The sequence below is a fragment of the Octodon degus genome, unplaced genomic scaffold, assembly GCF_000260255.1.
Source record: "Octodon degus isolate 3935 unplaced genomic scaffold, OctDeg1.0 scaffold00240, whole genome shotgun sequence".
Classification (NCBI taxonomy): domain Eukaryota; kingdom Metazoa; phylum Chordata; class Mammalia; order Rodentia; family Octodontidae; genus Octodon; species Octodon degus.
In genome coordinates, this window is record NW_004524816.1 from 1,075,088 (window position 1) to 1,087,551 (window position 12,464).

The following is a 12,464-nucleotide window of genomic DNA, read 5'->3' on the forward strand; positions in this document are numbered from 1 at the left end:
CCCCATCTCAGTCACCATCTCAGCACGCCCCGGTGATGGGGCTGGCACTGAAGGCCAGGAATCAAACTCCAGCCATTGTGCTCTGCCTAAGCAGGCACTTTAGTCTGCTGAGCTATCTGGCTAGCCTTATAAATCATTGTTTTAGATTTTTTTTTTTTTTTACTGTTTTTTAAATGTATTTGGTTGTTACAGGTTCTCATTACGAAGCTCAAACTTGTAGTGATCCACCTATTTTCAGCCTCCCCAGTACTGGAATTACAGGCATGCACCACTACGCCCAGACTCTGGCCAGCTCAGTCTGCCCTGGGGGCAAGGCTGGCGTGGCCTGTGGTACCAGTGATCGAGCTGTGGTACCTGAACTTCCTAAGCTTGCCTAAGTAGGCTCTTTAGTTCACTGAGCTATCTTCCTGGCCCCAAAGTTCTAGGTTTGATTCTTGGTACCAAAAATAAATAAACAAACAGCTTCTCACTTCTCACTTACTAGGTCCACTCCTAATGAATAGCTCTGGTGAACTGAAATGAGAAATCTGCCAAGGACTAAGAAGGGAGTAAATGTTTTCAGTGACCTTTAGAAAACAATTCCTCCCCAGCAGGGCAACACTTATACTGCTAAACTGAAGGCAAATCAGGAAAGGCAAATCCTTAGGTGGGGTGCAGCACCAAGGACCCAGCCATGTGTTAGTGATTAATGCTTATGCTCTAAAATCCAAGAGCTTTGTCTCATCTTGGCTACTTAATAACTTTGTTACTTTGAGAAAATTATATCCTTCCAAAAAAAATTTAAGGTGAATGTCCCACATTGCAGCTGTAGCTTCTCAGATTGTCCCAGGAGTCTAATCACTTCATCTCTTAGCAGCAGAAACTCATGCTCAAGACAGCTAAGTGATTTGACTCGCTGTCTTGAGAAAAGGCTCAACAACCCTTATTTCTTGATTATATAATTTTGTTGATGATGCACTAAAAATTAGCAGAAACTAATGGAATGTGTAAGGGGATTTGAGTTGACACAGAAAATTAAAGGACAAATAGAAGATACAGCTAAACATTGAAGAGAGAGGAAGAATAGCCATGAACTTTTGACCAAATCCTGAAATAAAATAATTAGGGCCAGATCCTGAAGTTTAAAGGAGATAATTAAAGGAAAAATTATTATTTTAAAAGTAGTGAACAGTGTGTTAACTAAGTTAAAAACAAGTTATATATATTTAAAAAGTCATTTTTTAAGAGCTTAAATAAATTCAGCAGTACTTTCAGATTTATTATGAAAAGTTAGGGTTATTTAGAGTACATCCCTTATTTCTTAAAGATTGATATTACACTTTGTAACAACAGTCTCCCATATAATATTTCTAATAACAGCATTATCAGAATGTTATATCGGACAAATCCTGAGTCTAAGCCAGTATGGACATAATTTATATCTTTTGTAAAGCCATTGTCCCTGCTAAAACATCACAGCACATTCTGAACAGTAGTTCTTTAGGAATTAGAAGCATAAGGCCAGCCAAATAGCTCAGTGGATTAAAGTACCTGCAAGCAGGAACAGGGACCTGGGGTTCAGTCCCTGGGCCTGCTGTGCTAGCCCCACCGCCAGGGTGCACTGAGAGGGCAGTTGAGACTGGGCATGGTGGTGCCCACCTGTCATCTCAGCTCTTGGGAGGCTGTAAACAGGTGGATCACTACAAGTCCAATCTAGTTGTGAGACTCTGAACACCCTGTAGACCCTTCCCTAAAATAAAAAAAAAAAAAAGGAATTAGAAGCTTAAGAAATCCTGACCCACACTCACCTTCCTGTTTGTTTAAAAAACTGTTCTTCAAATTCTCTGAGGGCTTTCCTTAGCCTCTTCTTGTCAGCCCTAGTTTCTCGGAGATGGTCAAGAAGTACAGGCCTGTATCGGGTAAGAGATCTGTCAGTAATGAGTAGTAGCACAATGGTGAGATCATAAACTGATTTATCTGTTCAAAAAAGGTATACTGAGATTGGCCAGTATTCTGCTCACAAAAGCCTCTTGAGTGGGGATGGCTAACAGAGCCTGACCAGAAGTCCAACCCTAAAGACGGGAAGTTACTTGACAGAAACAATGTCACAGGAAAGGAGAACAGGACAGAGAGGAAGTAAATGGACCAAGGCCATTTTAAGGAAAGGAAGGGGGTGGCCACAGGAGCACATGGGAGCAAGTGCAGCCAGACACCCTGAAGGCGTATGCAGCAGTGTGTAACGACAGATTAAATGCGAGACACAAAAGGAAGAAAGTATCAATGGAGAATCTGCCTTCAGCCCACAGAATGGAAGATTGGCAAAATCCTTGAGATGAGAATAATACCCTAAAAAAGTAGATATGACTACAAATTTTGCCCTTTTTGAGAATTGGTATATGGTTTCAAAAACTCTCTGAACTAAGAAATGATACGTAGGCATTTTCTTAAAGAGGAGTCCATTAATTTCACAAGTTAGGAATGACTGCTTCAGAGCAGTGACCATCATCTGAGTAACAGCTGTTCTAACCACAGGGTACCCCAGACCTTTCTAACTCCTGGAGTTCAAAAGAGCATCTGCACTCAGGCCCCCCCTCACATGGTGGCCTCGTGGAGGTTGGACATGGAGAGAGCTGGCTGCTTCACTTCCTTCTTCTCATCTGGCATCAGGGCCCTCACAGGCTCGGCCTCAGAGTAGGTGAGGTGATCGCCAACAGGAAGGCGAGAGCCCGGGTCTGGTAATGGGTGTTGGCTTCCCTGTGGGCAGTCTTCATCGGAGTCCTCTTCCTCCTGCTTATCAGAAGCACAGTTAAGCCAAATCACAAAATGCCATGTACCTCTTGAGAAGGACAAAAAAGTAAAAAGTAGGGCAGAAGACCGTAAGTAGGTACATGCAAACCAGTAAGATGCTCAAGTGCCTCTTGAGAACCAGCATGGAAGGAACAGGGCTGCTATCTCAGTTGTATTTGGAAGAACTAAAGAAGTCAATGAGCAAAGACATGCAGTCTGAGCCAGAGTGCTGGCCACGCTCCCTGGCACGCGGCGCACGCCCAGCCTTTCCCCCCTCCCACGTTCCAACGCTGTGGCCTCCAAGATGTGTCATGCAGAATACCCCAGTGAGGGCCCAGTGCGGGGCTTTAGACATGGAGGATAGTTCTGAGATGGAGCGATTCAAAGGAAGGCTCTTTGGAGCCCAAGCAGAGTGGGTTACATCTTAATGTGCTCTAACCATCACTACAACCAAATGATTTGCTTGCTAGGAAATCTGAAAACTGCATTCTACTTTAAATTATGCTTTCTTATTGGAAAAATTGAAAGACTATGAATTTATTATTCCTTTAATGTCTTTGAAAATATTTAAGTGTACATTTACTAAGATATTCAATTTACATTTAATATTTATTCATTTCTATATTGCTATCTTAGCTGGCCATTTTGATACTGATGGAAAAGGGTCTACATTATTTTCCTAGTCCTATATTCCCAATCAGTCTGTATTAAAAGTAACTTGCCCCATCTCAGTATTCCTATTTTCTAGTGGAATAAATCTATTCATAGTTTGTACAGTGTGGTCATGATACCGAAAGCAAATGTTACATCACATCATTTTTATTTTCAGTAGAAAGTTATTTATATGTAAAAGCCACTTAAATATCAGATATATAAGATAAAGCCACTTAAAATATGGTAAATAATAGCAAAATACTGTCAGTTTTCTTAGTGAGAAAAATCAACATACACAAAATCAAGAGGTTCTGTTTACCTAGCTGGTCTGTGCTTCTCCTTTATAAGTTAGATGAGACCAAACTGCGACCCATCATTCTTCTCCTCAGTGGGTACTAAAAGCGTATTTTAAAACTGGTTTCCAATGTATTTGTGTTTCACAGTGGGCTTCTCATTGCCAGTTATGGAGCCTCAGAATGGCCAGACTTCCACTTTTTGAAATAACAACTGGTGTTGTTAGTGATATACATGCCCAGGATGGTTATTTTATAACTCTCATGCTGTTAACATGCTAACTCAACATCAGTACAAAGCAGGTTACCATCTCATGCAATTATCCTGACTTACAATTGTTGGTATAAGAGAAGGCGTTGACAAGATTTGCTTGATAATTCTGTATCGATCATAAAGGGGCTTTATGAGGTTCTTGTCCTGCTTGGTTACCTGAAAAACATGAAGTACATTGTTGTTCCTTTCTCAGGCAAAAATGAAAACGTGTCGGTGTTCTCAGCAGGCAACAAAAAGGTTTTGGAGCCTCCAGATGAAGGATTATAGTACTAACATATGCAACAGTAATTGGAAAAAGGAAACGCAGATGGTACTGTGTGTACTAGATGTGCCAGTTTTTCTAGGAAATATTCCCTAAATGACAGCTCCAAGTCAGGAAAGCGAGTCGTAAGGCCTTCTGGAGGATTCTGTAAAGCTTAAGATGCTCTCCTTTGAGCATTTTTAAACCAATGAGTGATCATAGTCTGTTACTTTTTCTTCCAAAGTCCTTATTTGATCTGAAATCTCACGGCATAGTCACAGACACCAACTGTGTACAGGTCTCCAGCATCATCCGACTGGATTACATGCTGACGGATGTGGCTGCTGGGATATAAAGTGTTACTTTGTGCAAAACGTTTACCATTCCTGAATCCTCCATTTCCTACCAGACAGAAGAGGTTAAAATTACAAAGTTCCAAAGGTAGTTATCTCAGTTCATTCTTCTAAGTTCCTGTAAACTAAAAGAAGAACTGGGTAACCTCTAGTGCACTGATATGTTTTGTGCCCCTCTGCTCGTTCCCAAACACTGTTATCAGTAGGTCACACGGTGCATATAAGTGTCTGTTTGTCCCCTTATCTACCTTCCTATCCAAAGGGACTGAACTCCTCTTCTTGCCTTTGATTTTTCTCCCCACAGTACTGCTGTGTAGCCTGCATTAGTTTGCTACATACTTCCTATAAACATTGTCACTCTAATGATAGGCCAGTGGTTTGCACTCAGCAGGTAGTGGGAATGGAAGGGTAGAAATAGTTCATAACATCACCCAAGTATCTTTTCAGAGTACACACACCCAAGAACACTAAATAGCTCTGCCTTCCACACAGTCCCCAGAGACTCCTGAGGGAAAAGACAATGTTGCGAGCAAGCACTAAGCCTGCCCGACACACTCGCGCTGCTCCACTGCTACCTGAACCGCACACCGTTCTGTACCACGCCGACCTCTGTCTTCTCTGAAATTCCCTCTCACAAATTAACTGTTATATTAAAAATTTCTGGAGGACCAAACCATATCATATACTTTAAAAGTGCTCCCAGAACCCTACATATCCCCATCTCTATTACCAATTGACCAACATAAGTTTATAGGCAAAATGTATTCTAATGTGTGTGTGTGTGTGATATAATAATGTATTACCTAAGGCTCTTTAATTTTATTTTCAGTAGAAAGTTATCTATCTGTAAAAGCCACTTAAATATAGTATATATAAACATAAAGCCACTTAAAATAGGCTAAATCATAGCTAGAACTTACTTTGAATTTTCTAGCCCAATTATTCCTTAAACAGTTCAATATCAGGACACATCTTGCCATGAAAAACAAATCTTATCAAAATGTATCCCATAGAATCTTAATAGGCATGGAAGAGAAAACTCAAAGCTCAGAAAACATTGAAATAATGTATTTGTTCTTCAAAATCTCATTGGGACTTATATTTCATAGAAAAAACTTCAGAAAATGATGCCCTTAATTATTATTGGTTTCTCTTTACAAATTTGATTTTTGTGTTTAGTATATTCCTTAGATTCCAAAAAAACTAGAACTAACTCTAAAGGATAAAGAAGGGTGACCAAAAGGGAGGTTAGGTGATGGCTTCCATTTTAGAAGCGAATCTTCCCCAGATCTAGGCTAAAATGGGACATAGGGACAATGCCGTGCTTGCATTTTGCTCGGTGCCACGAATTTCCTCTTAGGATCCTTATGAAAGCACAGTCTCCAAAGAAAAGCATGAAGACTCAGTGATCGGCCCAGATGTGTTCCTTGAACAGAGAAACTGCTGGGAGTGGATCTCTGACCCTGAAGAGCAATGGTTCCCTACCACACACTGCACAGAGGACAGAACATCAGTTTTACTTCTGTCCTTAAGAGACAGTTCACACAAGGGATGATTAGAGGGTACGACTTTATTTATAAGTTCCTGTGGTTTACTCAGAATACATGGCATCAGCTCTGCAGGGAGAAAGGAAAATAAGCACATTGTGAAAGTGCTGGGCTATGGCAGTTTTCTCCCGAAACAACTTTCTGACCAGGACCCAGAAGTACTTGTACTGACCGTGCAGTAGCCATTCTGTTCTAAAGTGCAGGTGTTTTCTGGCTATTATGCCAGGCCTTGGTCATTCAGATGACCTAGGACAGGGGACCAGGAGGTTTTCCATGGGGAAGTTGTCAAGCCATGAGCAAATCATTTCACATTATATTTTTTTAAGTTCTATCTTCTTTAATCTCCTCTCAGTTTTACTTGAAGGCTCTGGGTTCAATCCCCAGTACCAGAAAAGAAAAGTCAAGAACAGGAAATAGAAATCAATAACTTTTGGGGTTTATCTGTTATACTGACTTTGAAAATAGGATAACCCATTCCTACTGTGGCTGGCTCTCCCTGGCTGTTTTGGGCTACTCAACTTGGTTTTCTCCATTTCCATAACAAAAATAAAAAGTTAGATACATCTTGCATACAGTAGCATGTAGAATTATGAAGGCGAGGGCATTTGCTTGTTTCCAGTGTACCAGCACTTCCCTGTAGCAGAAGTGATTATCTCTAAAAACATTCCCAGATAAAAGGAAGAGGCAATGCTTCGTAATATTTATCAGCTTTAGTGTGGAGCCTGACTAAACATGGATGCAAAAGTTTCAGAAAGCAGCAGAAAAAGTGTTTCCTGAAAAATCATTCTTCAGAATAGAAGCTGTAATACTTGAACGTCCAGCAGGACTTGGAGTTCTCACATGCCAGTCATCTGTCAATCGGGGGTAAAGTTATGGGATCTGAGGAGATCTCAGTGTGCACAGGGAGCAGGAGCAGGACTGGCTGCCTGGAACATGCGCAGTGCTTCCCTCCCTTCTGCTGTGGCCCCTGCAGTCCCCTCTGGCTTCACCTCATGGCTGACTGTGGTAAGTACTCCAGAAACAGTACTGCAGCTTAGTACACTGAAGCATACATGCTCTACTACAGATGTTCTCTGTTTAAAGGACTCTAACATTTATAGAGCTTCTAGGTTTAGCTGAAGGGATATCAGATACTTGCTCACTGAAAATAATAATAATTGTCATTTACATAAGGATGACTTGTAAAGGACCCAGGGACTTCCATCCAACCCTGACTGTTACTTATATGTTCCTCAGAAAGACAGCTCCCACCCCACTTTGCCCAGACCTGAGGCAGCAAGTTGAACTCATTGCTGAGATTTAGTTCACTCACAGATAAGATACAAACAATACTTACATAGCCATTGTGACAATATGGGTGCTGCCTGCTGGCTGGTGAACAATTGCTGGATTGCAAGAAGATGCGGGGCATAAAACAAAGAAGTGATGATTGGGTCACTGCTATAGAAATCATGCCCTCCTGGGAGTTAGGATACAAGGGCTGGTGAGATAGCTTAGCAGACTAAGCACCTGCTTACACAAGCACAGCAACCAGGGTTCGATGCCTGGCACTACATGCTGCACCAGCGCTGCCCCCGGGCGCACTGAGCTGGCCACCAAGGCCAGGCCTGGTAGCACGCACCTGTAATCCTAGTTACTGGGGAGGCTGAAAGCAGGAGGATCACTAGGAGACCTAGCTGTATAGTGAGACCCTGTACCAAATGCATTTAAAAAAAAAAAAAAAGAAAGAAATAACAAAATGACTAGAGATTGCAATAAGCACTAGGAAGGAAATTAAACAGATGAAATTGTAGAAAACAAAAGGAAAATTTCCTTCTTCAGGAAGGTGATTGGAAAGGCCCATGAACAAAATTGGCAGGTCCGCAGTACCACAGCAACAAGCACTGCAGACAGACTGCATGCCTGACTGGCTCGAAAGAAGGAAGAGTGTTCTGTGTACTTGGAGTTCTTAGATCTGAGGAATACTGAATGGTGTGAGACAAAATCAAAAGTTAGATTGGGATGTATCACATAGAACCTTTCAGGCTGCACAGAGAAGTGTTGCTAAATTGCTATAAGCAGAAAAGTGATATGAGCTAACTCACATCAAAAGATCTTTGATTACTGTGTGATTAAATCATGGGCCAAAGCATAGCGAAGGGGCAATGAAGTGGCTGGCGTGATTATCATACAGCACTGGAGATGGATATACTAAAAGCAAACAGCATTTTGGTTACGTAAAGCAGGTAGCAGTTTGGTTAAAACTCAAAGAACATGTTAAGTGTTGGATGGGATAAAGAACCCTCGAAGGCGGAGTCCATTTACTGACACTGAAAACTACAGAGGAACAGAAAACTGGGGAACAAATGGACATGCTGTATCTTTGTGTCTTTGCTATTTGATTTCTATAAACATGCCACACTGGAAACAGCTTTGCAGCATGGAACCATGAGACCATGCCACAGGTCAGGGCTGTTCGCCCACCAGAAGCACACCTGGCTGAAGCGTGGAGCCCCTTCTCTAGGGCTGTTTACGTGGTGGCAAAGTGCTCCAATGGCTGACAGACAGCATGGTCTCACTGGCCCGGGGGGGGGGGGGCCTGTGGCAATATGGTGAGTACCTTAGGCTCCTCCTGGGCAGGGAAGTACTCTCTCTTCTCCATCAGGCATGTCAACCCAGCATCTGAAGTCTCTCCAAAGGACACGGGCTCTAGGCCTGTCGCTTGCGGCTTCCCATTCTCCCTTGGGACTGTTGGTTGCTCACAGGGCAGGTGCCTCAGCAGGCCTTTGGGAGTGCTCCCTTGTTCTTCTGACAGCTTCAGCTTTAGTTCTAAGAGAAACACTATGAATTACCAAGGGCAGAAAGGGCTCGCTAGACTTAATGAAAACAGAGCCTCTGAGGAATTCTCTCCACTAAATCCAAGTTGGTAGAAATGAATAATGCTGATAATGACTTTCCATTGGGCAAGGGCAGGCTCCAAAGCACCACCATGCGATAAGTACCCAATAAGGTATGCAAATGGGGGACTAGAGACCAGGGTCCCCCTGGAGGGGGAAGAGCATGCACAGCAGGAACTCTGGGTTTCAGTGGATGAGATCTGGAGGAAGGCAGCTGATACTGACCACAGTTTATACCTGTAGCCTATGGTAGCACCTGACATCCTAGACAAAGATTTATTGATGTAAGTTTTCAAAGCTATGAGTCTATCAAGAGCCCCATGTGGAAATACACCACTTCTGGAAGGCATGCTACATGCAGGCACCTAAGCAAATACAGGACGGTGGGAAAAGGGAGCAGGAACACACCATCCCCCAACTTGACAGATTTCAGTTTTATCTGTCGGCTTTTAAAATCTAGAAATTACCTTATTGCAATGTGGTTTATGTAAACTTAGATAATTAAAATTTTAAAACCCACTTGGGACTTGTCAGTGAATTACATATCAGAAAGAGCTAGAGGACTGGTTGTTTGAATGAGGCCATTTATATTGATTTCTCAATTGCATAGCTCATTTTCTTTGATTTTTTTTTCTAGCTAGACTCTGGCCTGATATTTAAACACTGTATATTTTATAAATGCACCACATCATTACATTTTAATGCCACTGAATTAATATTCTAGTTAATATTCCTTTCTCATTGTTAATCATTATCCTTCCAGAAAGTTGGGAAAATCCCCATGTCTCCGAGTATGGAAATTAGAGTGTGGATAGAAGAAGACAATAATTTTATCATAAATAATGACTATCCTTTAAAATGTAGCTACAGTTACTTAATACACCACCATCTCCAGGCAGGGACAGAAGAAGACAAGAACTAGCCTGAGACGCAGGAGAAACAAGATTTATACCTCGCTTCCCACCTCCAAGTGAGGTAACCTTGCCCGCTAGCTGTACTCGCCCTCACCGATGCAGTGGGGTCTGTGAAGTCAACGATTCTCAGGCCCCTTGTGTTCCCAGCATCTGCAGACCCAACCGGAAGGCTGCGGATTCACAGGCTGAAATGTCCCCGGGTTGAATCACTGCATGGGGGTGGGGCGCTCTCAGTCTCCCTGGACGGAGGTTTATAAGGAGCGCCTGGATAAGGAAAGTGAGCCGCAGCCACTTGTGTCAAGTGTGGCCCCAGTCTAAGCAGGAAATTGAGTGTAGGAGGGCATGGAGGAAATGAGTCAAAGTCAGAATGCCCAGGGCAGAACAGATTCTACTATTTTAACTGAATCTTTTCTGGGAAAAGAGACCTTTCAGTGGCATTTACCTTTGAGCTGTTTACGACCTTTAGCCAAATCATTCATCCACTTCAGGACTTCAGGATTAGAAGTCTTGTCACCATGTGAAGGCTACCAAGGAGGGAGGGGGAAATGGAAAAGGAAGGAAGAGTAGGAAGGGTAAGGGAGGGAAAGAAAAGGAAAAATACAATTTTTAAATAGCAAGCCACACAGATAGTTGAAGAACACACAATTCTGGGAGAGACCTACAGACACACTGACAGAGTTACTTCTGGAAAACATTAGCTATGGTTGATCTTCTCCACTGTCTTATCCTCATCATGGGCATTATTCCCAAATATTCTTGGTCACCCAGTGTTTTCATATAGCCCCAACCATGCCAGCACCCCTACCAACTGACCTCAGTCTCCCCATCAGGCCATCCACACCCCACACCCTGCTCTCAGAGCAGTGCTAATGCAACCCAGTGCTTCCCACCACGGGCTCTCACACATGGATCAAGAACATGGCCTGCCGATAACATTAAAAAAAAAACCTGGATAATAGCTCCTATTATCCACACTGTCTGAGCTGAAGAAAGGAGACCTCAGTGTCTCCAAAACCTGGCAGGAGTGCTCAGAAGTCGACAGTCTGTCAAGGTGACAACAGATTTCAAATCCTTTCATTGTTCATAGATTCAACATATTACTACTATAGATAGAATTAAAATGAAACCATCACATGAGTGTGACCTTGAGCAAATTATTTAGCTTCTCTGAATTTTACCTACTATGTGAAAATCATAAGAGTAGTACCCTCACAGGGTTGCTACAAAGGATTAGTATCTATGAAGCACTAGAAAATAGTTCCAGGTACACACTAACCACTGTTGAATTGTTCCCAAGGATTACATATATTACTGTTACTGTTTTAATTTTCACTAGCAGAAGTAGTTCAAACAGCATTACCACCAGACCTTCAAAGGAATTATGACTGTGTGTTCATCAGTGAGTACATGTGAAGGGGCACGGATGTTCCCAGCAAGCTAGTCACAGCCTGGATATGGCAAGAAGAATGCTTATTAATTTTAGAAGATATGCGTCTACCATGCATCTTTCCGTTGATCTTCACCCTTTTCTTCAAAATGCAGTTTTGCTACATTTCCCAGACTGGCCTCAAACAGTCCTCCGGCATAAGCCTGCCAATGACTGCCATTACATGCATGTGACACTGCGCCTATTCATTGACAAAGAAGTGGACTTTCTGCAGAAAGATTAGGAGAGAGTATAGCCACCTGCTATTCCTACAGACCAGGAGGGACGCAGTAGTTTAATGCAGGTTCAACACTGATGGTGACTAGTAGGGTATATAGGAAAACTTACAGTAATGCTCAAGATGGCACTGTCACAAACAAAACACCCTTCAGTACTTGTGTTTTTAGTGACTAAAAATAGGGGCCTCTAATGTTTTTGGGAGGTTCCACTAAACCTATGTAACATGAATGGGGGACATACGAAGATGAAAAATACGTTTATGTTTGAAGGAAAAAGCAGTACTTGCATTTCAGCGTAAAAACTACACATTTTTAAATCAAGATAAAAAAAAAAAAAAAGATTTGTAGGGAAGGTTGGACAGCAGCCCATGGTTTCCATGAGCAGCCCTTATTTCAGAACCATGGACAGTGGGCATGGCTAGGTCTGCGCACCCCTCTCAAAGATAACTTGGTCTGCTCCTACCTACCTTCTGCTAGCATGGTGTGCTGTGCTGACTCCCTGGCTTCGGGTTGCAGTCTGGTTATGTGGGAGACCAGTATTTTGCATGTGTTTTCTCAGATTCCTCAGAATTTTCCACTCCAATCTAAGAACACTTCCTGCTGAATAGTGATTTACTAGATCGGTTCCACACAGCTAAATCTATTTTTTAATATGGTTTAAAAAAGGAAAATTTAAAAAGAACTTCAAACTCTCAGCTAGTGACTAACAGAGAAATGAGCTTTAATCACTGCACAGAGGATTTCACAGAAATTTAAGGCTGGATTTTCTGACAAAGTAATTTATATCCTGAAAACAGTTTCAGAAATGAACTTTTTATTTCTTTATGCTTAAGAGAGCTTTTAAACAAGATTAAATTAAGCTTGCATGGATGGAAGTTGTC

The 12,464-nt window shown here is 42.1% G+C and overlaps 1 protein-coding gene across 2 annotated transcripts in view; it reads right to left on the reverse strand.

The window, feature by feature from the left end:
- The window catches only part of Fam13c (family with sequence similarity 13 member C), a 100,009-nt gene that overhangs the window by 3,077 nt on the left and 84,468 nt on the right, over positions 1-12,464 (reverse strand). The window contains exons 8-12 of one of the 2 annotated variants that reach the window (XM_004645872.2): positions 10,361-10,442; positions 8,728-8,936; positions 4,048-4,143; positions 2,576-2,766; positions 1,788-1,889 (exon numbers count right to left, since the gene is read on the reverse strand). In XM_004645872.2, the coding sequence (XP_004645929.1) occupies positions 1,788-1,889; positions 2,576-2,766; positions 4,048-4,143; positions 8,728-8,936; positions 10,361-10,442 (680 nt within the window). Of the gene's footprint in view, positions 1-1,787; positions 1,890-2,575; positions 2,770-4,047; positions 4,144-8,727; positions 8,937-10,360; positions 10,443-12,464 lie in introns of both variants that reach the window. The other variant, XM_004645875.2, reaches the window with a different exon arrangement.